Source organism: Perca flavescens, chromosome 16 (assembly GCF_004354835.1).
Source record: "Perca flavescens isolate YP-PL-M2 chromosome 16, PFLA_1.0, whole genome shotgun sequence".
In the NCBI taxonomy this organism is placed as follows: domain Eukaryota; kingdom Metazoa; phylum Chordata; class Actinopteri; order Perciformes; family Percidae; genus Perca; species Perca flavescens.
Window position 1 is genome coordinate 5616212 of NC_041346.1, and position 26872 is coordinate 5643083.

At 41.6% G+C, this 26872-nt stretch overlaps 1 protein-coding gene across 4 annotated transcripts in view; it reads left to right on the forward strand.

Moving 5' to 3' along the window:
• Positions 1-26872, forward strand: part of wdr7 (WD repeat domain 7) — a 163261-nt gene that overhangs the window by 90859 nt on the left and 45530 nt on the right. For all 4 annotated transcript variants that reach the window (XM_028601996.1, XM_028601997.1, XM_028601998.1 and 1 more), the window contains one exon: positions 4369-4482. In XM_028601996.1, the coding sequence (XP_028457797.1) occupies positions 4369-4482 (114 nt within the window). The remainder of the gene's footprint in view (positions 1-4368; positions 4483-26872) is intronic.

Here is a 26872-nt window from a genome sequence, read left to right on the forward strand (position 1 = left end):
TGTGAGAATTTCCTCAGTGTGTCTCTCTTCTCAGTGTGCACAGAATTTACTGAGTTACAGTGTGTGTTGTTGAGGCTGCAGAGCTGTGCAGCAGTAAATCCAGTGTGCGCTCATACAGTAGACAGTATGGTAAGAGAGAAACCAGTATCAGACAGCTGGAGGAAGAAGGAGAGAGATGAAAATATTAGCGGAGATCAAATGAGGGTGGAACTTGTATAAGATGAGAAATCTGACAAAATGCAAATAATATTTAAATCTTTTGTAGCTTTTAGTTTTCAGTGTAAAATAAACATACTTGTCATAATATACCGCATACTGTATACCTCTCACATATTTGCTCTGTTGTCCTTCACATGCCATGATCAGTGTTACATAAGTGGACTAATTGGACCTATTTCACTCTCTTGACACTGTCATCAAATAGTGTCTCTCTCTTTCTCTCTCAGCTCATCCTCTCCAGCACCAGAGTGGTGGGTGTTTGAAGGAAGACACCTGTATTTATCCATTAGCTTTTAGTGAGAGGAAATGTCACTGAGTCCCACTGTTGCAGACCAGACAACACACACACACACACACACACACACACACACTCAATATCAAAAGCAGTGGAGTGGCCATGACCTTTCAGCTCTCCTGCAAGCATTTAAAAGGCTTTAACACAAAGGAAACAGGGCGAGCTGGAGTTGTTAACCTGCACTCAGAGGGAAAGACATTAACTGTACACACCCTCTTTATCATCACTGCTCTGTTTAATTAGCTGATTTTCACCTTAAAGGAGCGGTTCAGCATTTGGGGAAATATTCTTATTAGCTTCCTTTCTGAGAGTGAGATGAGAACATCGATATCACTCTAATGTCTCGGTGTTAAATAGGGAGCTGGAGTAAGGACATTGATGACTGAGAGCAGTTCAAAACTTGGCCTACCAACCTCTCAGTCTGGACCTGCTGCACAGAAATACTAACGAACAATAAAACATGAGAGTTGAGATTTAATCTTTGGGGTGGAAGACTTCCAGAGCTGCGGGGGGGAGGGAGGGGGGGGGGCAGTGGGGGCCTGGGAGAGAGCCTGCAAGGCTGTGCAGGGAAAAAAGAGTCAACCTGGGGGGGATGGATGGATGGAGAGGGGCTCTACACACACACTTCACACCCTCATATTCACACACGCACACTTGATTAAACAAAGTCCCCAGCATTGTTCACCCTCACACACACGCATGAACACACACCGTTTTAAGGGTCAAACTGTGTGTTTAAAGCTGGCTCTTTGATCACTGAGCAGCAGTCACCATGTCCTCTCTCTCTCTCTCTCTCGTCTGTCTTTAGTTTACTATCTGCCTCCATCGCCCAGTCTTTTTTTTTTTTTTTTTTTCACTCAAGAACTTGCTGTTGTTAAAGATCTGCCTCCTCCTCTTCTCCTGTCCTTCACTTTTCTTGTCATTCTCTCATCTCCTCCTCCCAACCATTTCTTTTAAGCATCTGTCTCATCACCTCTCCTCCATTTATTTTCCTTCTCCCCCCCCCCCCCCTTAGTTTTTATTCTCCAGTTTGTTCATTTTCTTTTAATTTACTGTTTTACCAGCCCATCTTTAACCCTCCATACTTTCCATCTTTCTTTCCCCATCCCCCCTTCATTTCCCTTTTGTTTTGCTTTCTTCCTTCTTTCAGCTTTTTTTTTGCTGGGTGGATGGAGGTGAAATTAAGTGGCCTTATATTCTTCTATATTTATCTTCTATATAGTGTGTGTGTGTGTATATATATATATATATATATATATATATATATATATATATATATATATATATATATATATATATATATATAAACATGATAGGTTGGAGGTCTTCCTGCTGTTTTTAAACAAATAGAAAAATTTAAGTAGGATACATATCGGAAATATGTAAATGGTGAAAGGTTTTCCCAAGATAAAAATGAATAACAATATAAATGCTAAAAAGGAAAGGGACCTAATAAAAAAATAACGAAAAGAAAAAAATGATCCAAATGAAAAAGAAATAAAAGCTGAAAAAGAGTAAAGAACAGGCAGTACATGTTTTAAACAGAGGAGGAGAGAGAGAGCAACAGACAGAAGAGAGTAGGACAGGTTCCTGGAGGTTAACAAGGCATGCTGGGAGCTATGTGTCTTGGCTGACATGACAAGCTTGACCTTGGAGCAAGGCAGAACGCCTACTCCTCCCCTCTGTCATCCACCCCTCCCCCACCTCCCTCAGCTGCTGGATCGCTCTCCTTCTCATTCCCTTGCCTAGGACAGTTGAGTTATGTGTGTGTGTGTGTGTGTGTGTGTGTGAGAGAGAGAGAGAGAGTGAGAAAGAACCACCTTATACAACACATAGAGACCAGATTTAGCCAAATCTGCACATAGTTCTATTATGAGACACAATTTCATAACTCTGGAAAGTTATTACAGTGTCATAATTTCATCCATACAAAGTAATCTATCAGCTTTGTGCAGAATATTGGACTATTCTGCACTTCATGATCAGTGTACCATATACAAAAGAAAATATGTAGGTGAATCATTGGTAAAATAAAATTAAAAAATATCGATACATACGATTTATTTATTTTTTTACCCCCCCCAACCTTAACCATACTCTATTTGCAGTGACCATGTTTTTTTCCCTAACTTTAGGCATGTCCTAGTTGCCATGCACAGAAATTGTAGAAAGAAAATGTTTATAATTTTGTCATGTACCATAATCTGGGCTAATGTCAACATTCTTGTCAGATGGCAGTCACGTCCTGCAAGTGGTTAGGTTTAGGCTACTGGACCACTTTGGTTTAAGAAAGATTGTGGTTTCTTTAAATGAACACATCCCATCTCATGCTTCTTCCAGCCAATGTAATTTATCACACGTGTCTTTACTGGATTTACTGATGTGCTTCACGTCAGCATGAAAACTGAAATTTAACTGACAGAGAGCTCTGTTTATGTAGACCCATCAGTCAGTCTTTTTGTCCAATCTCAGCGAAGCATCAATGATGTTTTAATTAAGTTCGTATTAAGTTTGTATCACTTTAACATTTGAGATAGATAATCAACAACGTGTGTGTGTGTGTGTGTGTGTGTGTGTGTGTGTGTGTGTGTGTGTGTGTGTGTGTGTGTGTGTGTGTGTGTGTGTGTGTGTGTGTGTGTGTGTGTGTGTGTGTGTGTGTGCACGCGCTTGCATGTGTGCGATATATAGCTGTACAGAGTCATTATGTTAAGATGTCAGCAGTGTGTGTGTGATGCAGGTTAATTGGAACAAGATGCACAATGTTAACCAGGATTTATCAATGTAATTACACACATCCTCATGAACTCTTGTGCGATGTTTGTTTGATTATTGTTGGGGGGGCATTGTTTTCTTGCACAGGGGAGGTGTGTGTGTGTATGCGTTGTGTGTAATTCAATAATTACGTTGTTTTTGCAGAGATTAGCCCAACAAAGGCTCTGTTACCTTTTGCTGCTTCATTCATTAGCGCGGCATCATTCATTAACCCAGCGGGCTAATGAAAAGCCACTCTTAATTGGCAATGGAGAGATAAGGGCTAAATGAAAACACTAAATATAATGTGTGTGTGTGTGTGTGTGTGTGTGTGTGTGTGTGTGTGTGTGTGTGTGTCCATTAATTCTCTAGATAAGGAGGCCCAATAAACCTTTTATTAGCTACTTAACCAGGATAGTTTGCCTAATAAAAAGGATCAACACAGAAACCTGGTGTGATGAGCTTACATTCGACACACAGGCAAGCACATATGCGCACACACGCGTGGACACACACTATAGGGTGTGAGAAGAGTCATCGAAATACCTTGTGTCCTTGGGCGGTAGAGTTACTTAAAAAAAGCACACTGCACGCATGTGTGTGTTTTGCGTGTGCGCACGCTGGTGAGTCTTCCAACAAATAACGTGTGTATGCACGCACGTGTGACTAAATATTTTAGATTAGGAGATTTGTGCTGTGTATCCTGTACACAGTGTTTATTCATGAATTCATTCACATTATTGACTGGGGCCTGATAACATCCTGTCATGCCTGTATCCAGGATTTTAGCCAGCGTATTGCGCCTAAATTGACTCCCCACCGGGCCAAAGGACCAGGTAGTATTTTACAGATGTTTTTTTAAAACTAAAATGTGTGAGGAAACTCCTTTTTAAGGAATAACTAATAATAAAGGTTGTGTGAGAAGTGGAGACCCGTTGTGTGAGAAGTGGAGACCCGTTTTTTTCTCACACACACACACACACACACACACACACACACACACACAGACACACACACGCTTCCCTGGTCGTCCGTCTGTTTCATGTGACAATGCAGGATGATTTTTAATATTTACTAAAATGTTTGTCTTTCTCACTCTTCAGCTGGGTCGAGCACTGAGCCCTCCCCTCCAGCTCCGCCTCCACCCGAGGCTCAGCCAATAGAAACAAAGGTTCCTGAGGAAGAAATGGACGTCACGGATGATGACATCACAGCAGGTATGAAATACAGCGTATAATATAATATGAACTAAAAATAGTTAAAATAATTAAAACTCTGGAAAGATCTAGCCTGAGTTTGCTGACATAAACGACACAATGTTGTAGCCGCCTTGTCCCATTTCTAATCAGTTGATTTGTTCTTGATAGAAGTCTTTTTGATACCCTTTCCACAGCAAAATGAATGCACAAAAGTTCTGCAACTTTGTTGTTATTTGAATGAGCAAAGACGAGCAAGACAGCCATTTCTGGTAATTTATGTAGGTCCTTTGTAGGTGCTTGTGAAGCTCAGTCCCCATTTCACTTGGTATTAAAATCCGATCTGAGTGATCTGCTCAGCTCTAAGTCTGCGTGTTCCCACCTGGCTGTAGAATGTCTCCAAATGCGTCTTGAGTGACCACCTGTGTAAATGTCAGTTGTTACTCTCACATAAATCATCATACAGAATGTGCCTGTTTTGGAACGGGCCGATTGCTTGGCCTGTGGTATTGCTGCGTGTAGCTTTCTCCAGAACCATTGTACCTACAGTGTACTTCTACATCAGAGGAAGACATTGTACTACTACATTTACCTGACAGAGAACGTGGCAGATTCAGAATTTAATCCCAAAATATTACAATTAAAATGTGGAATAATCAGACAGTTGCCTCATGGACTCATGGCAGTGCACTACCCATCCGGCCCGTTATGAGAGCTAATCAGTACGTCTGCGTTCATCAACCACCAGAAACGGACCGAGTACAGTGACGACATTCAGACGGGCTCCGGACTGTGCATGTGTGCGTGCGTGCGTCTATATGTGTGTGTGTGTGTGTGTGTGTGTGCAGAGAGAGAGAGAAAGAGAGAGTGAGAGAGAGACAATCAAACTTTAGACGCGCAGCAGCGTTTTGCGCCATCTGGAGACGGGTGACAGAGGACCCACTGATCCCCACATACAAGGCATTACAGTAAACCAGCCTAGTGGTGACAAAAGCATGGGGGAAGAGATCCCTTGGAAGAATTGGCTTTATTTTGGCCAGCTGCCTCATTTGGAAAAAGCTTGATTTAACAACTGCCCTAATCTGACTGTCAAGCTTAAGATCAGGATCCATTTTCACCCCTAAGTTAGTGATGGTTGGCTTGATGTATTATTGGGCCAAGGAACCCAAATCAACAGGGGGGTTCCCAGTGGTGCCACCAAAAACCATCACTTCTGTTTTCCTCTCATTAAAACTTAAAAAGTTAAGAGCTGTCCCGGCCTTTATGTCAGCAAGACACTTTAATAGTGGTCCGATAGTGTCATTCTTTTTAAGAGGCACATAGATCTGGCTATTGTCTGCATAACAGTGAGGGCGGAAAGAAAAAGTGGAAGGCAAGAGATTTTTTAGTTTAACTACATTGTAGTGTTGTCTTTTTCGTCATTGATATTGCATGTTGATATCACCACAGTCATGACGGCGGCCCTCTCTCATCTCGTCATTATTATCGTTAACGAAGTTAACACTTGTTCATTTCCATACAGGCTTAGAGGCTTGACGGTAAACGTTGAAGTATGGATTTTTATTTGCGGGGGTATTTTGCAGACGGTAATGTTTTTAGTGTTACAAATTAGCAGTACACTTAATTAGCAGGACCCAGGGTGAGTCCGAGCTCCAAGATTATGTTCTACCTCTGTTTAGAAGTGATGAATGTACAGCTCACAGCAAGTTAATACGATATAGTGTCTGGCTTTTGTTGGATATTTAGTGTTGGCAAATGGCTTTTTATTGTGTTTCCTCTTAGCAAAATAATAGACAAGGGAAAAGCCAGTGTTACGTAGTGCCTCACCCCCCCCAACCTTATTCAACACAACAGTTGCGATGGTCCTGTCAGCTATCTGTTCGTGCTCCAGGAAAGTGAAGAAAAGTTTGCTTGGTATATATCCAGCAATTATGTTACGTTAGAAGCAGCAAAAAGTGAACTGCAGCCCAAGCTGGTAAACCTCCCCCACCCTGCTGTCCAGAGCGTGTCAACACGCACAGACAGAGACACACACACACACACACACACCACACACACACACACACACACAGAGGCATATTTATTAGATAGATGCGATAACTAGTGAAAAAACGCCACAGTTGGTCTGTATGCCACTGGTCTGTGTGTGGGATGTCTGCTGACAGACGCCGGGACCTATGCAGGAGAGAAAGACGGATTTACAAGTCTCTGTTGTGTGTTCAGTTCTTAGTATGTTTGTAGCTGCTACAAACATTATGTTCTCTTATAGGAGTTGTGTTAAGTTACTGCTGATGAAGACCCAGCTTTTCCTGATTTTGCCACTTCACAGTAAAAGCTTTAACATAACAAAATAAAAATCGGTAGGAAATAAAATCGTTCCACCACTTTACAGCCGGTGCTTTGACCACTCAGGCTCGCTGGTAAAATTAGTAAAGGTAGTAAAATGAAGGGATCGTTTTCCCCAGTGACCTGTGGAGCCTCATGTGGTTTGATATAAGAAACCTTAAAAGGTCATTTATCATTTAGGAGTTTTGCTCTGGTGACTCTGAATGTTGGTTACTCATTGTGTGTGTGTGTGTGTGTTTTTTCTAATCAGTGCCACTCAGCCCATGTGTAATGCCACTGTACTGTGACCTGCATTGTGTTAAAAGCAGTTTAGTGTACACACACACACACACACACACACACACACGTTATGGTGAGGAATATTTCTCCGTAAGAAATAAAACACGCATGCACACACGCACGCACGCACAAACTCTCTTTTCCAGTCCATTTATCTTTTGTAACATTTCCCTGAAAGTTTAATTGTGAAAGACAGAGATAGATATGTCTCTCAGGCTGTTCTCATGAACCATTCGTCTCCTACAGTACAGCAGCTGATCATCATCTCATTAACTATAATGGATTCAGAAATCACAGAAAAATAAAACTGAATTAACTCATGTCCAAAGGGAAATTTCTATTCAGAAAAACTCTGCAGAAATGGCTCTAACACTGTCTTACCATCTCTTCATCCTCCTCCTATCCTTCTCTCAGACCAGTCAATACCACAGATGTGTCTGACAATTTATCATTTCTCACAGCTCATTTTTCTCCTATTGACAGCAGTGTTTTTTCGCTTCGTCTCTGCAGTATTAAATCTGTTAGCAGCTGCCTCAAACGCAGAGCAGAGACGGAATCTTCTCTGCTGTGGAAGACAATACACATGGAGTTTTAAAACTTTTCATCTATCGCTCTTGGCTTCACTGTCTTTCTCTTTCATCATTCCTTTCTTTCTTCTTTCCTTCCTCTGGCGAGTTTGTGAACTCCTCTTTTGGTAAAACCATTTAAAAAAATGTATGAGGATGTACTGTTTCTGGTACCAGGCAAACAGCTGCACACTTAAAGGCAGGTGGTAACTATTTCCAATACACACTTTTTAAAAAAAAATATATTGTTTGAAATGGTGTCTACACCCGGAAAGCAATACATCATTTATGGGCTCTGAAAAAAGATCCATCATCTGTATCTGTAACACTACCATTGCCACTACCCGGTTACTTGCAACTGCCCACCCTGCTAAAAAGGCAAAGAAAAGAAAGACTGAAGCTGAAAAAGACTGCAGCTAGGCGGAGCCCGGAGCCCTGAGGCCAGGGCAAGGGTTAGACGGAGCACAGAAGAGATGCTACTCTCAAGTCTTGCTAAACCCCAAGTTTAGATTTACAGCATTTATTTATGGTAATAGCCAATTAATGTTTTCATGTTCAGTAATTACCATTCCGGCGTTGGGTTCAGATTGCCTACCTGAGTTTCAGGGATTCACAGAAAATGATGCACGCATGTTATGACAATTTTATCTCATTGATATCCGCCTCAGTGTTTACTATTAAGTAAAATTATAATATTATTATTTTTATATAATTATAATCAATATATTATTAAGAAGGAAAGGAGAAGAGGAGAGGAAACATAAGATGAGGAGATGAAAAGGAGACAAAGGGGAAAAAGGACAGATGTCGACAGCCACAGAATCACTTGGCTGCAGGCTGTTACCACAGAGATAGACTCATCACCTCAGTCTACGGTCTCCGCTGTGTCACACACACACACACACACACACACACACACACACACACACACACACACACAGAGAGTTCAGGATGTGCAGGTGACAACAAATGTTGCTTGGTGCCACAGCTGCAAAACCTCCCAGTACAGAAAACCTGCACACACACACACACACACACACACACACACACACACACACTCTTGCACAAACCTATGTGTGTGCTCTAATTAGGTCCCTAGCACTGTCAGACATTTGTATGCATTACTCACAAAAGTGTAGTGAGTAATGCATACAGTGAATACATGAAACACACTAATGATGCACAGTGAACGGAATAAAACAGGTATAAAATTAATGTTTCTGAAACTGTGTAATTTGTCATCTTATGATCATAAATGACCAGTAACGGCAAACGAGACCAGAAAACGCTATTTTTATATAGTTTTCATTAATGCTTTTGCCTGGGTCCGATTTTTTTCTCTCAAAGTCAAAAAATGATTTACGGCAGGTAGATGGCGCTAGAGTAACACATTCTGACGGGTCACAGATTTCAGTGTAACACCGGAAAAGCTATCTGTTGTAGTTATGGCTGATACTGGGCCAGGGCCAACACAGAAAAAAAGAAACCAAAAGCTAAAAGGGAAAGTAACAGACTACGGTCTGGCTTTCAACAGTTGGAGACAATTACGGGATTGTAAATGATTCAAAACCGACCCTGATTTGGCTCTCAGGTATGTAATATGTCTATTTTATTCATAAAACAACTTTACAATGCGTGATGTGGTTGTACATCAGTAGCCTACATTAAATGATGTCCCCCTTCCATTTAGCGCCTGGTTTGTATTCCTTTTCAGTCCGTGTTTGTGTTGGCCTACTATTTTCTTTTTCCTTGTCCCGCTGTACTTGTGTCAACCATCCTTAGTCAAAAATCGTCAGGCTTTCTCTTAAGTTACCAGCTAACGCTAGCGCTAGCAGAACACTCAACAAGACATGTCTAGGCAACCAAAGTGTTCCAATTAACTTTGATGAAGTGTCAAAGTTTAAGACGAAAACATGGGCAACACCCAATCTAAGCCGCTATCATGATTGAAAGGTCTATTTTAAAATAAATGGGACCATAATTTACAAAATGAACATCATGCTGTATTGAAGAAGACTCGTAATTAGGGATTGAGGCCATAAACTTATTATGAAAATGTTTATTGAGGTAATAAATCAAGTGAGAATTAGGGTCATTCTCTCATAGCCAGTGGAGCCGCCCCCTGCTGGAAATTAGATAGAATGCAGTTTTAAGGCACTTCTGCATTGGCTTTACTTTTCAAACATGCAAGTATTGTATCTAACCAGGGATTTATATGACAACCTTTTTAAACAGCCAACTGGTAATCACTAACTTTGTATTTAGTTTGTCGATGTGCAGTTGGATATTACTTTCTCTTGATCACATCAATTCTCATTAAGCTGTATTCGTATATTCTCACAATTAGATTACAGATTCCTAACAGAAAATGATATCATACATATCATTTATAGTGTAAAGCCTAGTTCAGACCAAAGATTCACGACGAGATGAAACCGTTTTAGAACGTTGCAGGGAAAAGTTGCAGCGGTCTGAACCGGCCCGTCTCAGCTTGACTCAAGCCAGCGGAGGCTAGTTTTAGAACGTAAGGGATGTCACCTGTTTAAATAGCCAATAGAGATGTCAGCTGGTCAAGTCAGCTATAAACTATAGAAATAAAAGGATCCATAATCCATTTTATCTCTATGTTACAAACAGCTATCCATCCATCTTCGTCCGCTTATCCGGTATCGGGTCGCAGGGGGAGCAGCTCCAGCAGAGGACCCCAAACTTCCCTTTCCCGAACAACATTAACCAGCTCCAACTGGGGGATCCCGAGCCGTTCCCAGGCCAGGTTGGAGATATAATCCCTCCACCTAGTCCTGGGTCTTCCCCGAGGCCTCCTCCCAGCTGGACGTGCCTGGAACACCTCCCTAGGGAGGCGCCCAGGGGGCATCCTTACCAGATGCCCGAACCACCTCAACTGGCTCCTTTCGACGCAAAGGAGCAGCGGCTCTACTCCGATCTCCTCACGGATGACTGAGCTTCTCACCCTATCTCTAAGGGAGACGCCAGCCACCCTCCTGAGGAAACACATTTCGGCCGCTTGTACCCTGGATCTTGTTCTTTCGGTCATGACCCAGCCTTCATGACCATAGGTGAGGGTAGGAACGAAAACTGACCGGTAGATCAAGAGCTTTGCCTTCTGGCTCAGCTCTCTTTTCGTCACAACGGTGCGATAAATTGAATGTAATACCGCACCCGCTCCGCCGATTCTCCGACCAATCTCCCGCTCCATTGTCCCCTCACTCCTTCACTTGGGGTAAGGACTCATTCCCTACCTGGAGTAGGCACTCTGAGAACCATGGCCTCAGATTTAGAGGTGCTGATCCTCATCCCAACTGCTTCACACTCGGCTGCAAATTGATCTATTGATTGCTGAAGGTCACAGGCGGATGATCCCATCAGGACCACATCATCTGCAAAGAGCAGCGATGAGATCCCCAGCCCACCGAACTGCAACCCCTCTCCACCCCGACTACGCCTTGATATCCAGTCCATAAATGTTACAAACAGGATTGTTGACAAAGCGCAGCCCTGGCGGAGGCCAACCCTCACTTGAAACGAGTCTGACTTACTGCCGAGAACCCGGACACAGCTCTCGCTTTGGTTGTACAGAGATTGGATGGCCCTGAGAAGAGACCCCCTCACCCCATACTCCCGCAGCACCTCCCACCGTATCTCCCGGGGGACCCGGTCATACGCCTTTTCCAGATCCACAAAACAGATGTAGACTGGTTGGGCATACTCCCAGGCTCCCTCCAGGATCCTTGCGAGAGTAAAGATCTGGTCCGTTGTTCCACTACCAGGATGGAATCCGCATTGTTCCTCCTCAACCCGAGGTTCGACTATCGGCCGAACCCTCCTTTCCAGCACCTTGGAGTAGACTTTACCAGGGAGGCTGAGAAGTGTGATACCCCTGTAATTGGCACACACCCTCTGGTCCCCCTTTTTAAAAAGGGGAACCACCACCCCGGTCTGCCACTCCTTTGGCACCGTCCCAGACTTCCACGCAATGTTGAAGAGGCGTGTCAACCAGGACAGCCCCTCCACACCCAGAGCCTGAGCATTTCTGGACGGATCTCATCAATCCCTGGGGCTTTGCCACTGTGGAGTTGTTTGACTACATCAGTGACCTCTGCCTGGGAAATTGACAATGATCCCCCATCATCCTCCAGCTCTGCCTCTAACATAGAGGGCGTATTAGTCGGATTCAGGAGTTCCTCAAAGTGCTCCTTCCACCGCCCTATTACCTCCTCAGTTTAGGTCAACAGTGTCCCATCCTTACTGTACACAGCTTGGATGGTTCCCCGCTTCCCCCTCCTGAGGTGGCGAACAATTTTCCAGAAGCACCTTGGTGCCGACCGAAGTCCTTCTCCATGTCTTCTCCAAACTTCTCCCACACCCGCTGCATTGCCTCTTTCACGGCAGAGGCTGCAGCCCTTCGGGCCCTTCGGTACCCTGCAACCGCCTCCGGAGTCCTCTGGGATAACATATCCCGGAAAGACTCCTTCTTCAGTCGGACGGCTTCCCTGACCACCGTTGTCCACCACGGTGTTCGTGGGTTACCGCCCCTTGAGGCACCTAAGACCCTAAGACCACAGCTCCTCGCCGCAGCTTCAGCAAGGGAAACTTTGACCATTGTCCACTCGGGTTCAATGCCCCCAGCCTCCACAGGGATCCCAATTTACCCGCACTACCCGTTTGAGCTTACCAGGTCTGTCCAGAGTCTCCCCCCACCCCCTGACCCAACTCACCACCAGATGGTGATCAGTTGACAGCTCCGCCCCTCTCTTCACCCGAGTGTCCAAAACATACGGCCTCAGATCATATGAAACGATTATAAAATCGATCATTGACCTTTGGCCTAGGGTGCTCTGGTACCAAGTACACCTATGAGCATCCCTATGTTCGAACATGGTGTTTGTTATAGACAATCCATGACTAGCACAGAAGTCTAACAACAAACAACCACTCTGGTTTAGATCAGGGAGGCCGTTCCTCCCAATCACGCCTCTCCATGTGTCTCCATCATTGCCCACGTGCGCGTTGAAGTCCCCCAGCAGAACAATGGAGTCCCCCACTGGAGCCCCATGCAGGACTCCAGTCAAGGTCTCCAAGAAGGCCGAATACTCCGAACTCCTGTTTGGTGCATATGCACAACAGTCAGAGTTTTCCCCCCCACAACCCGCAGGCATAGGGAGGCGACCCTCTCATCCACCGGGGTAAACTCCAACGTAGCGGCGCTCAGCCGGGGGCTTGTGAGTATCCCCACACCCGCCCGGCGCCTCACACCCTGGGCAACTCCGGATGGTGGTGGGCCCATGGGCAAACAGCTAGCTAGTCAAAATGGCAAAGTTTGAGACTAAGCCTCAACGACCGCCCGAGAGCACAGTAGCGTTATATGGTTAAGGGAGATGGAGAGAGACTGAAGAGAGGGAGCGCCCAGCCCAAGCTGTGAATCAGAGAAATAAAACATGTTTTCCAGAAAGTGTCTCATCTCTGCCTCTGATGGAGGGGGTGACCTCAAGCAGGTCAAAGGTCCCTGCTGGACACAGCCCCATCCCCCCCTCCCTTACACATGCACGCTGGCAGGCATTTTGTCTCCTTGGGGATTCAGAGCCCTGCAGACATATGAGTTGATTCCTTCCAGGCAACAACATGAAGAATTATACTATAGATAGATAGATAATTGCAGTAGTCTTGTTTTCTATTCGACATCAGTACCTCATACGGTTTGTTTGGAGGAAGGAAGGAAAGTTGTACACTTGTGAGGGCTCCATAGCAGCAGAGATAGAGGTCAGAGGTCAAAGGTCAGGTTGACCCTCACCTCACGGTGTCATTAGCCCGGTTGTGATTTGGTTAGCTGAAATGCTAGCCTCCCCTGCTAATCTAATATCAGAGCCTGGAGGTGGTTTGGGTCAGATCACATTTCTCCTCAGAACAGATTGAACGTATGGAGAGATAAATGGTCGGAGCTGCAACTCCGAACGCTCTGATTGTTTCTGATGATTGTGTTTCTTTTGCTTTACACAATGAGGGACCCAGCTGGTGCATGGGAATATTATTACATTACAGGCAGTGGAGTGAAGTTATTGTCTAAATGTTATTAATGTACAGGAATGTATTTCTGGTGGTTCCTTACAGCAACAGCAATATCTATGATAGTACAGGACAGTATAATATGTTATAGTGTAGTATACTATTGTATAGTATGGTCTTGCTATAGTATATTATAGTATTGTGTAGTATAACATGTTATAATATACAATGGTGTATTATATTATAGCAACGCATTGTCATGAAGAGGTTCGTATGATATCATACAAAAACTTCTGCACAACAATTGATATGATAGCTTAACCCTTGTATTATGTTAAGGGTCAATTTGACCCATTTGTGTTTTTGTGTTGACCAAAATACTGGTTAACCTATCTTTTTCTTCATGAAATTGTATGACATTTCCTCATTTAGGGTCATGAACTTGTTCATAAAATCTGGACACACTGATGTGTAGTGGAATGTCTGTTCAGAGTTTGTATACAAAGATGATGTTGCGGGTCATTTTGACCCGGAGACTTCCAACACCCATTTAGAACCGTGTGTGTGTGTGTGTGTGTGTGTGTGTGTGTGTGTGTGTGAGAAGGAGGAGGAGCTTTCTCGCGCTTGTCCTCTTCTCTGTTGTAATGTCATTTCTTTGACACGCACACTACAAAATGAGCTCCAAAAGGTTTGCAACTGAAGTTTTAGCACAGATTTTTGATGGTAATAGTGATGTAGAGGAAGAGATTTCAGAGTCAGAAGATTTTTCAGAGACCGAGAACAATGCTATTGACGATCTGGATTTCCTATGATGAAGAGGATTCAGGGGACTAGTCTGGTGTAGTCTCTACATTAGCTGAAAACAATGGGAAGCAATCATCCTCAACATGGACAGCTAAAGATGGTAACATAAAATGGTCAACATCACCACACAGACTGACTGACTGTCATCAAAATGACTCCAAGCCCCACAAGATTTTCTGCCACACTAGTTGATGATATTCAATCACAATTTCATCTCTTCATATCCCAACCAACAGAATGGATCATAGTGGTCATTACCAACTTGTAGGGGAGGTGTGTATTTCCAGAGAAATGGAAGCCACTGGATCAGATTGACTTGCATGCATACATTGAAATCCTAGTCCTGCTGCGTCCGCAGCATCCACCCATGCTCTGCAGCGCCACGTTACATCCCGCAACACCCTGCTGTGCTGTTCATACGCACAGAGTAGTCAGGATCTGGTATTGGAGACTGCACTACTCGGTATGACACGATGTGCCCTGCTATGACATGAACTTCCATGACTACCTCGAAGTCACTGCTCCATTATCTCTATTGTGACTATTATTTGCCACTGTTCATCAGCAACCGGCCCCGTCAGACACCGCCTACCAAGAGTCTGGGTCTGCCGAGGTTTCTTCCTAAAAGGGAGTTTTTCCTTGCCACTGTCGCAACAGCCACTGAAAATGCTTGCTCTTGGGGGAATTACTGTAATTGTTGGGGTTTTGGAATTTATAGAGTGTGGTCTAGACCTATTCTATCTGTAAATTGTCTCAAGATAACTCTTGTTATGATTTGATACTATAAATCAAATTGAATTGAATTAAATTGAATAGTATTAGCTGGAGTGTACAAGTCAAAGGGAGAAGCAACTGCCAGTCTGTGGAATGACGAGAGTGGAAGGCCAATATTTCTAACAACAACGTCTTTGGAGTCAATTCATACGAAAGCTTGGGTGTTCCACAACACTAGAGCTGGTCGACGTGAAAGAGACAAACTAGCTGAGATCAGAGATGTAGGGGATAAATGGGTCAAAATTGTACCTGTCTTGTACAATACTGGTCCCCATGTCACTGTAGACGAATGCCTTGTTCCATTCAGGGGGCCCTGTCCCTTCTGACAGTACATGCCCAACAAGCTTGCCAAGTTTGGCATCATAATATGGGCATCCTAGGATGCCAAATCTAGCTATGCATGGAATATGCAAGTGTATACCGGAAATATTTTCACTAAATAATTGGTAAAAACAGTTTTGGGGGAAAAAATGTTTGTGATGAGGAAAAAAGTTTGTTTTGAGTGTATTTACACTGTACGGGTCATTTTGACCCGTAACATCATCAATGTAATTTTCTGTCACGTGACAGTTAAGTTAAGCGGTAGCTGACAAAAGCTACAACATACAAATAACAGTGCATTACTTTCCGTAGCTACTGGTATATGTACTACAAAAAGCTTAATAAAAAAATAAAATCAAATTGAACTGCTATTTTTTTAAATTAACATTCAAAAAAATAAATCTTTCATACCTGCCGCAGTATTCAGTACTACGCATACCCCATTTGAGAAACACTGCCCTAGGCTGTTTAAAAATTGCATCACGATCACATTTTTTTTTTTTTTTTTTATGTCAACCAGTTGTAATCTTTACACATTTATATAGATTTTAACAGATTCACAATGCATCGTTCAGTGTTTACCACAAGTTGAGAATTTACTTGTGGTGGTGGATGGCACAGGATGTGGCATTTCATGGCTAGGTTCAGTAATAAACTAGTCAAACGAAGGTTTATGAACTATTTATTAAAAACAATGACTACATAACATTAACAGTTAATTTAGAAAGAAATAACTATTTACATATTAAACAAATCAGACTATGGTTCAGCAGATAAAATACCTGATTACCCGGAGTCCAAATGTTATATAACTTAACCTTAAAACTAAATTATGATCCATACAGACAATTACAGGTTATTATAAATCTCAACACTGTCTCCTTCTAACTCCTGTTAAATCACATAAGACTAAGGCTATCTGAAGTTAATTGTTTTGGGGATCCTAAACACATTGTTTTGTACTATATACATGTCTGTGTTGCGCTCATTAAGATCTCATCTGAACAGATTTATGTCATTCAAACAACTCTTAAGTTGTAGTTTAAAATTTTTACAGTCAACTTAATAAAATCTCTGTTTTTTATTAGGGCTCGAGTCCATAAATACAGGTAATGATAAAGGCATGGAGAACGAGAACTGAGGGCTCGATAGCAACGATAAGCTCCGGTCAGCGGTTGGCTCCGGTCAGTTCCGTTATAAAGATATGGAGCAGAGGTGACTGCCGCGTAGAGGTTGAACAACCAGACTCTGATAAATGACATTTATACGGCAGTATAGTACTGTGTGGTATAAGTTAATCTATATTATGATATAATAAGGTCTAATGTAACATGTTATAGTAGTCAGTGTGACTATCATTATCTCCAATGTCCATCACAAATAAACATCCATTAATCCACTTAGTAAAAAAGAAAGCATAGTGAAAAAGATGGTCCTTATAACTTCAGAATTTGCCTTAGAATCATGGGGTTTTTAAATATAAAAGAATCAGAATCAGGTTTATTGCCAAGTGGGTTTTCCACATATAGTAAGAGAAAAATAAAAAAGCAACTTCTGCCAAAGTCAAGAAACATAAATATCAGAAATGTACAATATAAATATGACAACATATTATTGCAGAAGATTGACCAGAGAATGTGTACGAATATGTATAATATACAGAGATAATAATCCAAAAGATGTGCATTAATGTCGAGACAAATGGAGTGGAGGCTGTACTTTAATATAACTGGTAGTGTCTAGAAGGGGATTAAGAGTCTGTGGCAGTAATCCGGGAATAATTGTCTAGCTAAAAGCTAATTTATGATATAATTTTGAATTTGCCAAAATGTGAACAAATAAAGGCTAAAAAAAACAGGGTTTCCATTGTAGCCCACAGCTAACTCACTGAATCCATGGCAACATTATACAACATTGAGGGAACTGTAGTTCTTTGAGCATGATTAGCCCTGAAATAGAAGACACAAAATAATAGTAGGAGTTACAAAGTCCCTTAATATAAAAGAATATGAACAACTTCAACTACAGCACTATCAATATATATATTTTGTTTTTGCATATTTACTGAGGCTCTGAATTTCCCATTAATATGGTTCTTCTACAACTGTAACACTGACACTCTCCTCTCATATACTGTATGGATCATTTGTGTTGAAAACCTGCGGACATACAGACAAAATACATTTGGCTATAGTATGGGCGCAATGGTACATTCTCTTACCTAAATATTTGATCACAGCATGACACTCAGATTCTCTTTGTCTGTCTGTGTGATCTCTCTCTCTCTCTCTCTCTCTCTCTCTCTCTCGCACGCACGCACGCACGCACGCACGCACGCACGCACGCAGGCACGCAGGCACGCAGGCACGCAGGCACGCAGGCACGCAGGCGCACACACACAAGCACTTGTTTGTGGTTGAGTGGACAGTGTGATAATGTGCACATGAAGGGGGATGGGCAGAGTGTTTGTGATTGTCTGTGTGTGTGTGTGTGTGTGTGTGTGTCAGGGTTTATGAATGTGTCACAAAGATAAAGCACTGGCCCTGAGGTTGTGTGTGTGTGTGTGTTACAGACTGGCAGCCTGCTCATGGTCTGAACACAGACGTGGAGGGAGGGTCATGGAGACAAATGGAAATGACTAGTTTACTTACTGGATTTTTCTGTCTCCTTTGCTTGAAAACCAAGGCCTTTCATCTCTTCTTTTACCACAGTTGTTCAAAGATCAGGAAGAGGCAAACACAAACCTAAAATGGCGTGCTCATCCATTATCAATGTCCATTTTATGCCTTTTTTTGCGTCCCTCTTTGTCATTGTGGTCCACGAGCCCCATGTGATTAGATTGGCATGCTAGGTACCTGATCGGTCTTTGCACGTGTCGTCTAGAAAGGGGTATTTTCGGCCATCAAAGTATTGGTAGTTAACCCTTACTTGTTGGTGCATCTATCAAAATCTGATAGTTGAGCAAGTTACGAAATAGCTGGCCTTGTCATGTAACATAAGTACTCAACTAATGTTGCAGAGCTTAGCACATGTCAACCACCAATCTTGCGCGAACCCCCACTAATGACGCTTACCCACTGCTAGTACCAGCTCGGCCGCGGTGCCCCGTCCTCCATTTTCCATTGCAGATTTAGTACCGCCTCATGCGCGAGGTGAGCGTGGCTGGTCGTCATAGCGATGCCGCAGGAAACTGCCGTGACCTAACGCAACACACACACACACACACACACACACACACACATCCACACACACACACACACACACAATGTGGAAGGTGTGTTGTTTTTCATTCTCGGCATGTGGCTGTTTGCCACAGCCAGAAGACTGGCTAAGCTATTTAAAAATGGCAGGTTTGTTCAGGACACCCGCCGTTTGCTGCTAGCAATGATGAGTCTGTGATTAGTGACGATTCTCTCCGACCAATCAGTAGTCTGCAGGTTTTCACGTCACCTTTTGGTATTGCCTCAGCTCGCTTGGAACCTCGACTGAGGTGGTACTAAAAAAAAGTACCTGTTGGCAGGTACCAGGGACTTTTTTTCATAATGGAAAACCAAAAAAGACGAGTAGAGTCGAGGTGAGGTGAGTCGAGCAGTTACCATGTAAAATGGAAAAACGCCATAACTGACTTTATTACAATGGGATTGACTGTTTGACTGAAGGACCAAAACTGTTGACTAACTGACACGCTAACTGGTTTTAAAACAAGCTGAGTGGTTGCTCAACTATATCAAGTTCTAGTCGCAAGCTTATCACAGACAACCATTCACAGTGTGATGGTTGGGCTGTATTATTATATTTTCCTGGGGTGTCTGCCTAACCCTGTAAAAGGTTACAAAGTCCTTTAGGTCAGACGAGAGTCAATCAGCAGCACAACTGATTGTTGGTCTCAACACAACAAGTTCGGTCAATTTAGAGTCCCCCAGTTCAGATTTTGAGAATAGTAGTTCAAACGAAAGTTCCACATCAGCTGCAGCCATCTTGGTTGTTATAAAAAACAATAAAAGTGCTGCTGCCTTCAGATAGCTGCAAGGATTTAATGAACTGAAGTCCTACTTTTTATTAAAGCGAACTACCAACTGCTATCAATGTTTCTGTTTCTTCTTCACCGTCTTTAAGAACTCCATTACATTCAGATTAACTCTATTCTCCGCCGCCTTCTTTCAGTTTCCTCTACTTTACTGTCAGCCGTGATTTAGTTCAGGAAAACGTTGAGTTCAGATGTCCTCAGATAATTTGTCTTATCACCGCAGATATCTGCTTGTTATTGTCTTATCAGGTCAGATTAACTGTCAGGCATCTTGAATTGATCCAATACTTCATCTTTAACACAACAAACTATAACTGTGTAACAAGATTTCTTTCTCTGCAGTCCAACAGAAAAACAACTCTTTTTTTAAAAGTTATATTCCATGGCATTTTTTAATTTAAAAACTGGTTCCTCTCCTCTCTACCAAACTGATATACAACATAATATTGATTTTTTAGTTTATAGTAAGGAGAACCTTTTCTTAGGTAGGCACACACAGCACAATAAAAATCTAAATGAGAACATTTTGCAGTTAGACGGTACCAATATAATGATTTTTTTATTTAAATGAATGTAGATAGTCTGTTGAAGATCTGAAAAGTCCCATTAAATATTGTAGTAAAAATCCCTGTAAAATTAGTGAGGCTTTTACCATCCTATACATTTTTGCCTTGGCAGACCCACAGTATCTCCACACTGCAAAACCATGTAATAAAAAAGGACAGGGATGGAGTGCACATTTAAACACGTAGTGGTTTGGGCTTTAATGAGGATAAATGATTTTGTCTGTACATGAAAAAGTAGATATTACAAAGAAAACATCACAGATTAGTAGGAATGCACTAAGGGTGTGACGAGATCTCGTTTTACGGCGATGTGATGTCAGCGTGATGGAGCGTGAAATTACTATTGAAGATCCCCCTGCCACTTTTAAATCATTTGTGTGCAAACATTTTGGTTTTCCTGCGGAAATAATAAACGGTGAAAGAGTGACAGACAAAGACGAACACAATATGTAAATATTGTAAGAAAAAAATGCCGTATACCGCGGCTAACACGAGCACTATGCAAAAACACTTACAGCACCACCACAGCTCTCTACCAACTACAGCACCCACGACGAAAACATTAAAAGGCCAAACAACTCTAAAAGCCTTTGCATCTCTGCCACCGGTAAGTGCAAGAGCCACGGCAATAACGAGGGACATAGGCGTTTTCATTGCAGCTGATATGAGGCCATTTTCTGTGGTGGAAAATGTCGGATTTCGGCAACTCCTAAATATCCTTTGCTGTCTCCACTTGCCAAAGCATACCTTTCCATCCCTGCTACCTCAGTTCCAAGTGAGTGTGTTTTTTCTACTGCAGGAGACATAGTTACTGCCCAAAGGTCTCAACTGCTGCCAGAAATAGTCGACATGCTTATATTCTTGAAAAATAACATGACCATATCTTAGGCTGTTCTGTGTAGTTTATCTTATAGAAAGAAATTGTTTCTGTTTGCACTTGTAGTTTTGAGAGAGCAGTACTTTGGTTATTGATACACTTACTGTTTGCATTTAAACATTTTCTGTTGTTTACACATTTATTTTATTTATACTGTTTATTTTTTTTATGTTCGATTTGTGGAAAGGAGTTAGATTTCACAGGGCAGAAGCCAGTTGGTAGATTTTATACAAAACATTTTGCAGTGTTTGCATGTCCTTTACTGCATATGATTCATTAAAATAGTAAAAAAAAAGTTAAATAACATTCATCATTAATAGTTGATTTCAAAAGGCACCTAAATTGTTTTGCATTTTGTGATTTTTCAGTTGAATAAAAAAACTATTTTCCATTCATATATTTCATCATTGAGGATTTCTTTAAAAAAAAAATTAAAATCTCGTCTCGTTCTCGTGAACCCAATCTCGTGATGTGTCTCGTCTCGTGGAGTAAGCGTCTCGTCACACCCCTAGAATGCACCAATTGTGAAATTCTGGGCCGATAGAATGTTTAAATTAACAAATTGGCCATTACCGATGTTTTGTTTTCGCTTTTGTGACAGAGAAAAATTAAAGTCACTGTTTTAAAGTCATTCATTCTTTATGAAATCTGTCAAAAGGGTCTGTCTTTTAGTTCCCTGATAACGTGACCCTGTTGGATTTACATAAACATTGTAATTGTTATGCAAGATATCCTCTTCTGTAGTTTTCACCTGCCTCACCCCTCCTGTTTTGCTCTCTCTTTGGGAAAAAAAAGATCAATTATTTTCCCCGCTCACTCTAAGTTGTTATTCTTTTCATTTGGCAGAGGGTAGATCTAATTCAGTCAGATGGCTTTGATTCATCTGCGAGCGAGAAGAGGGTGCAACTAAGCTGTGGTGGCTTTAATAAAAGTAATTACGTTTATATGAAGAAATGGTGTGATGGAGGCCATCCACTGTCTCTGCATTACGGAAATTAACATCCAGAGCCATATTTTCAGACCGCTCCATTAACAGCATGAATCTGACAGCCACAGAGTGCAGAAAATATTGGTTGTATTAAAAACCTGTCGTATCGTAAATTAAACTGCAAAACAAACACATAATTGATACGAGGATAGAAAAATAAGACCTCAGGCTTTCAATATTGTCAATCTGTGCCTGTGCCTTCATACAGTAGCACTGAATTACGAAGCAACGTTAATGTGATTGGGGGGTAGATGTCGCTGTAGAAAAGTGCATCTGTCCTGCAACACTACCGTATTGAAGCCTATGAGGCAAAGGAAAAAAATAAGTTAAATGTTAGTAATGACTCATGAGTCAAAATGATAATGCTCAGTCGAAATGATGATATGATGAGTTCAAATTATGGGGTAGTAAGTAAGTCCAAATTTAATCAATGATGTAAAGTTTATTTTTCCATAATAATGTAATTGCCAGAATGTATAATCCTTTACAAAAAAAACATAATATACAGTGTTTCTGTTATATACACCCTGGCCCACGGGTGCAAAAATGATTGCCGCTGCTGCAGAATTTTATGACTTGTCATTTAGTCGCAATAGCACGACTCTCCTGAGCTGCCCGCTCCATTGAACTCAAATTAACGGTCATTCGCTCTTTCTCCACCTTGAGGATGAGCTTCTGAAACAGTGACATGACGTCAATCACTCAAGTCATGACAACCAAATAAACAGCTTGAGTACAGTATTTTTCTCCTCAGGCTGAGTGACAAACCAGGACGAAGACCTCTACAACTCTACGACTGTGTGTGTGGAAGTCACGACCACTACCGTAGTTTGGAAAGTAGTAACACTGGATTAGCTAACTAGCTAGCGGGTGGCAGCTGTGGAGATGTACCTTCGTCTAGCGACTGTAGCAACTCAAATTCAGCCAGCGCAAACCTCAGTGCTAGGGGTCACAGCCGGCTTGATGGACCGTGGCAGCACCAGGTCTAACGGCAGCAACAGAATGTTAGCTGATAACCCTAACCCTATCCCCCCTTTTAAAATAAATCCCAGAAAAAAGATTTTGATAGTCAACAAGGCAGGCAATTTTGGTTATTTCGGGGGGATGATTGTATAGATTTACATGCATTTACTCTCTAACTGGGACATTTTGGGACCAATTGGAGAGGATTGCTGAGACTATTTGGAAGAGACACCGCTGCGTTCAGGACTTGGCGCTGCCCAAGAAAATTGTGATTGGTTTAAAGAAATGCAGACAACCCAGAGCACTTTTTTCTCCCATCCTAGAATGTATCTGTGGTGAAAACTCTCAGAGCTAGTGAGTTTGCTGACTGCTGTTATTTTGTCGCAAACGGGGACAATAAGTTCACACAGCTTACTCAGAATATGTATTTGTTCCATGATCTCTGACAGAGGAGAGTTAGATAGAACTCAATGGTGCAACACAGCTAATAAGCTCTGGTTCTTCGTTTAGACGGCTTGCTGTTGGTATATAGGGTGCAAGTTTGCAGGTTTACCAAAATTGTACGTGATGGCAAAATTTGCACGTTAACTTTTCCTCCGTGAGCGAACTCACATATCGCTGTGGTTCCACTGGAATTAAATGCTGGCGTGACAAGGCTTTAAATTGTCACACAACAGACGCAAATCAATGCATATACGGAACAAAAGTCCTACTAGGTAAACCTTTAATTTGCCAAATAAATGAATAACAAACACTACACTTGGAGTAAACACTTTGATCGATCATTTCAGAACAGGTTCTCACATTTTTAAACTAGAAAAGGATGTTTTTTTATGGTGTTGTATATAGCTACTTGGATTGATTGGATCATGATGTAGGCTTTGTCTGTTCTGGGAATGAGGGAAACTCAAAGCATATTTTGCACAATGAGTGAAAGTTAAAGCTGCTGTGAAGGAGAATAATCAATCCAAAGATTGATGGATCATCAACAGAGATGTAAAATCAACAAGTAGTAACGTGTAGTTGAAGGACTAGTAAAACTGGCTCTTTGGTGTTGTGTGGTCTCCTCTTACAAACTTTTATCCAGTTTGTTTGTGGTATCTCCTGCGGACGCCCCCCTGACCCTCCCCCCTTCCTTCCCATGCCATCTAATTGAAGCACTGTGTTTCCAGAAAGCGTAGATAGCTCCCATGTCTGTGTTTTAAGACAGTAAAATACACTTAACCTTCAGATGGACTCGGGCAGGTTGGAAGGGCAGTCACCATTTCAGGACTCAAATCTTTTTTCTCTATCAACTTAATTGTGTTTTTCAATTATTTCCCCAGATTTTCTGTCTCCTGACATTTGCTGTAAGGACAGTTTATATCCCCAGCTCTCCCCTCCTCCCACACCACCAGCACTCTTTTGTTTCATGGAACTTTTTCTTGATTCAGAGAAATGTAAAGGTTTGTCTTAGGCTTGAGGCTGCATTCACAGCTACATTTGTCTGCTTGTTTTTTAGTTCTTGAATATTAATATTATATAATATTTTTTTTTTTAACCTTTTCACTAAATCTTTTCTCACAGCATTTTACTGCCTGCCGCTCACTTCTCTTCCTCCCTCTTTCGTTCTCACATCAGTTTCTGCTGGTATTGATCCCCTCCCTCAGTCCCTGTTGATCAGGTTTTACCAGTCTCCCATTGATTGTGTGAATGCTGATTCAACAGCATTCACAGTATTGTTATTCCTTTCTTCATTCTTCTTCTTCTTATTATTATTATTATTATTCCACTTCTTCTTCCGTACGTTTTTTTTTTTTTTTTTGGGTTTTCTACTTCAGCATACTTTCAGCTAGAAAAACAATTCAGATATCAAAATGTTCAGCTCTTTCAGCACACTATGGGACTTTTACTTTTTCTGCTATTTATACTTTTTTAAATATTAAGCTTTTAAACATTTTATTTTAACATTAAAGTCAATGAGAGCAGGCTCCAAATCCTCTTCCACTTCAAAAGTTTTCAGCTCCTTTATACTTTCACCTACAGACGCCAACGTTTTTGTGAAAAAGGTGTAAATTTCAGGCATTTTTATTGATTATAATGGGTGTGTACAGTGGGTCAAAATCTTTTAAATATTGAGCCATGGCACTGACAAACCTTTACAAGAGCTTATGATTTCTGTAGCCTACTCTGAAACAACCGACATCCTGAACGCCTTTTTCCTCTCTCCACACCGCTGTCTTCGGACAAAAAGTCACATTCTGAGATCAATAATGTTTTCATCCATGTATATAGCTTTTTCAGCTTTTCAGGCAATATATTCAACTCTCAGCTCTTTAGGGTCATGCTTGTTTGTTCTATGCAATGGATATGTCTGATAATAATACAAAGTATTTATACTTTCAGCCTTTTTAGTCAACTTCCACTTCAACTTTTGACAGTATTACAGTTTAGCTTCCAGCTTTTCTAGCAATGTATTTCAGCTCTTACCTTAACTAAGTTAATGTAATGTAAGCTTCTAACTGACAATATATGCTAAATAGGAGGACTTAAAGTGAAGTGTTGCCTATTGTGGGAATGACTTCAGTTTAATTTCATGGATTTTAAAATACAAAAAAACATTTTGAAGCATATTGCAGAATATTTTATTTTTTGTTACACAATCCATACAGTAGATCATTATTGTTTTAAAATTGAGTTTTGGTTTATGAAAAAATAAAATGTCTCCTGTCATTAGTGTTTTTAAGCCCAATGTCTTCTCAGTGTTCTTGTTGGGAGACAAATTCTGTTGGAATGAGCTGATCTAAAACATTCAATAAAACAACAGTGTTGTGGTTGCATTAGTGCATTTTCAGTGACTTTTTTGAAGACCTTTTTCACTGCAGACATTTTGACATGTCAAAGTAGGAAAAGCACAGGTGAAATTGATACCATTAGCTCAGTTCCAGTAGTGTTTCCCAGTAAGCTAATCCAGTGAGCCAGCATGCCCAATAGCAGGGCCTCCTCCAAGTGGAATGCAGCCATCATTCAGTTATTAATTACACCTGTGCTTTTCCTACTATGAAGTTGCAGTGGCACGTATGCGATTGCAGGTAAGTGACCATCGTCTGCCCAGTCGATGTTTAGACACAAACATTGTCTCCTCCGTCTTGGCAATACTACAGCTAAGCGACTTCAACCACACAAACACCTTTGCTATTGGTTGAGGATGTGATTTTGCCAGTCAAAGTTCACCAATGTTAAAGGTGCCATGCCACATGTATTTCATGACTTTGTGGTAATGTCTGAAGTTCTACCATGGACTCTGTAACATTTTGTGTGGAAAAAATGCCTTGGTTACCTTGTTTCAAGCCATTCTAGTGGGGTATAGAAAGCCTACAGGAAGACTCAGCTCGATTTCTGCCAGTTCTCATTAATATTCAACAAGCTAAGCTGTTTGAATCTGATTAGCTAACAGCTAGCCAATGAGAGCCTGGCTGTCAGAATCCTTTAATTAATTGTAATGAGCCAATAGTCAATATGATGTCAGACTGACCAGCTTTTGTAATTGGCCTGATTTTTCTGCTTATTTCTGTTCAATGGCTAGAGATGACAGAGGAGGTAGAAGTTCATTTTCACATTCACAACATAAAACAAACACATATGGACCTAACAGATTTCAAAAAATGCAAGTAAAAACGGTTTTGTATGGCAGGGCACCTTTAAACTTCAGGCGATGCAAATTTGCTTAACAACTGGAAGCAAATTATTTTTTTGCCGCTTTGTTTGCACAGAATGAAAGTGAGCAAGGGGGTGAATAATCACCAATGTCAACTTTGCGGAGTCCAATTGTCTGCTGTGTAAAAGGTCCTTTTGAGGTATGTGTTGGTTGAGGACACTGCTGTCTGCATCCATTTTGGA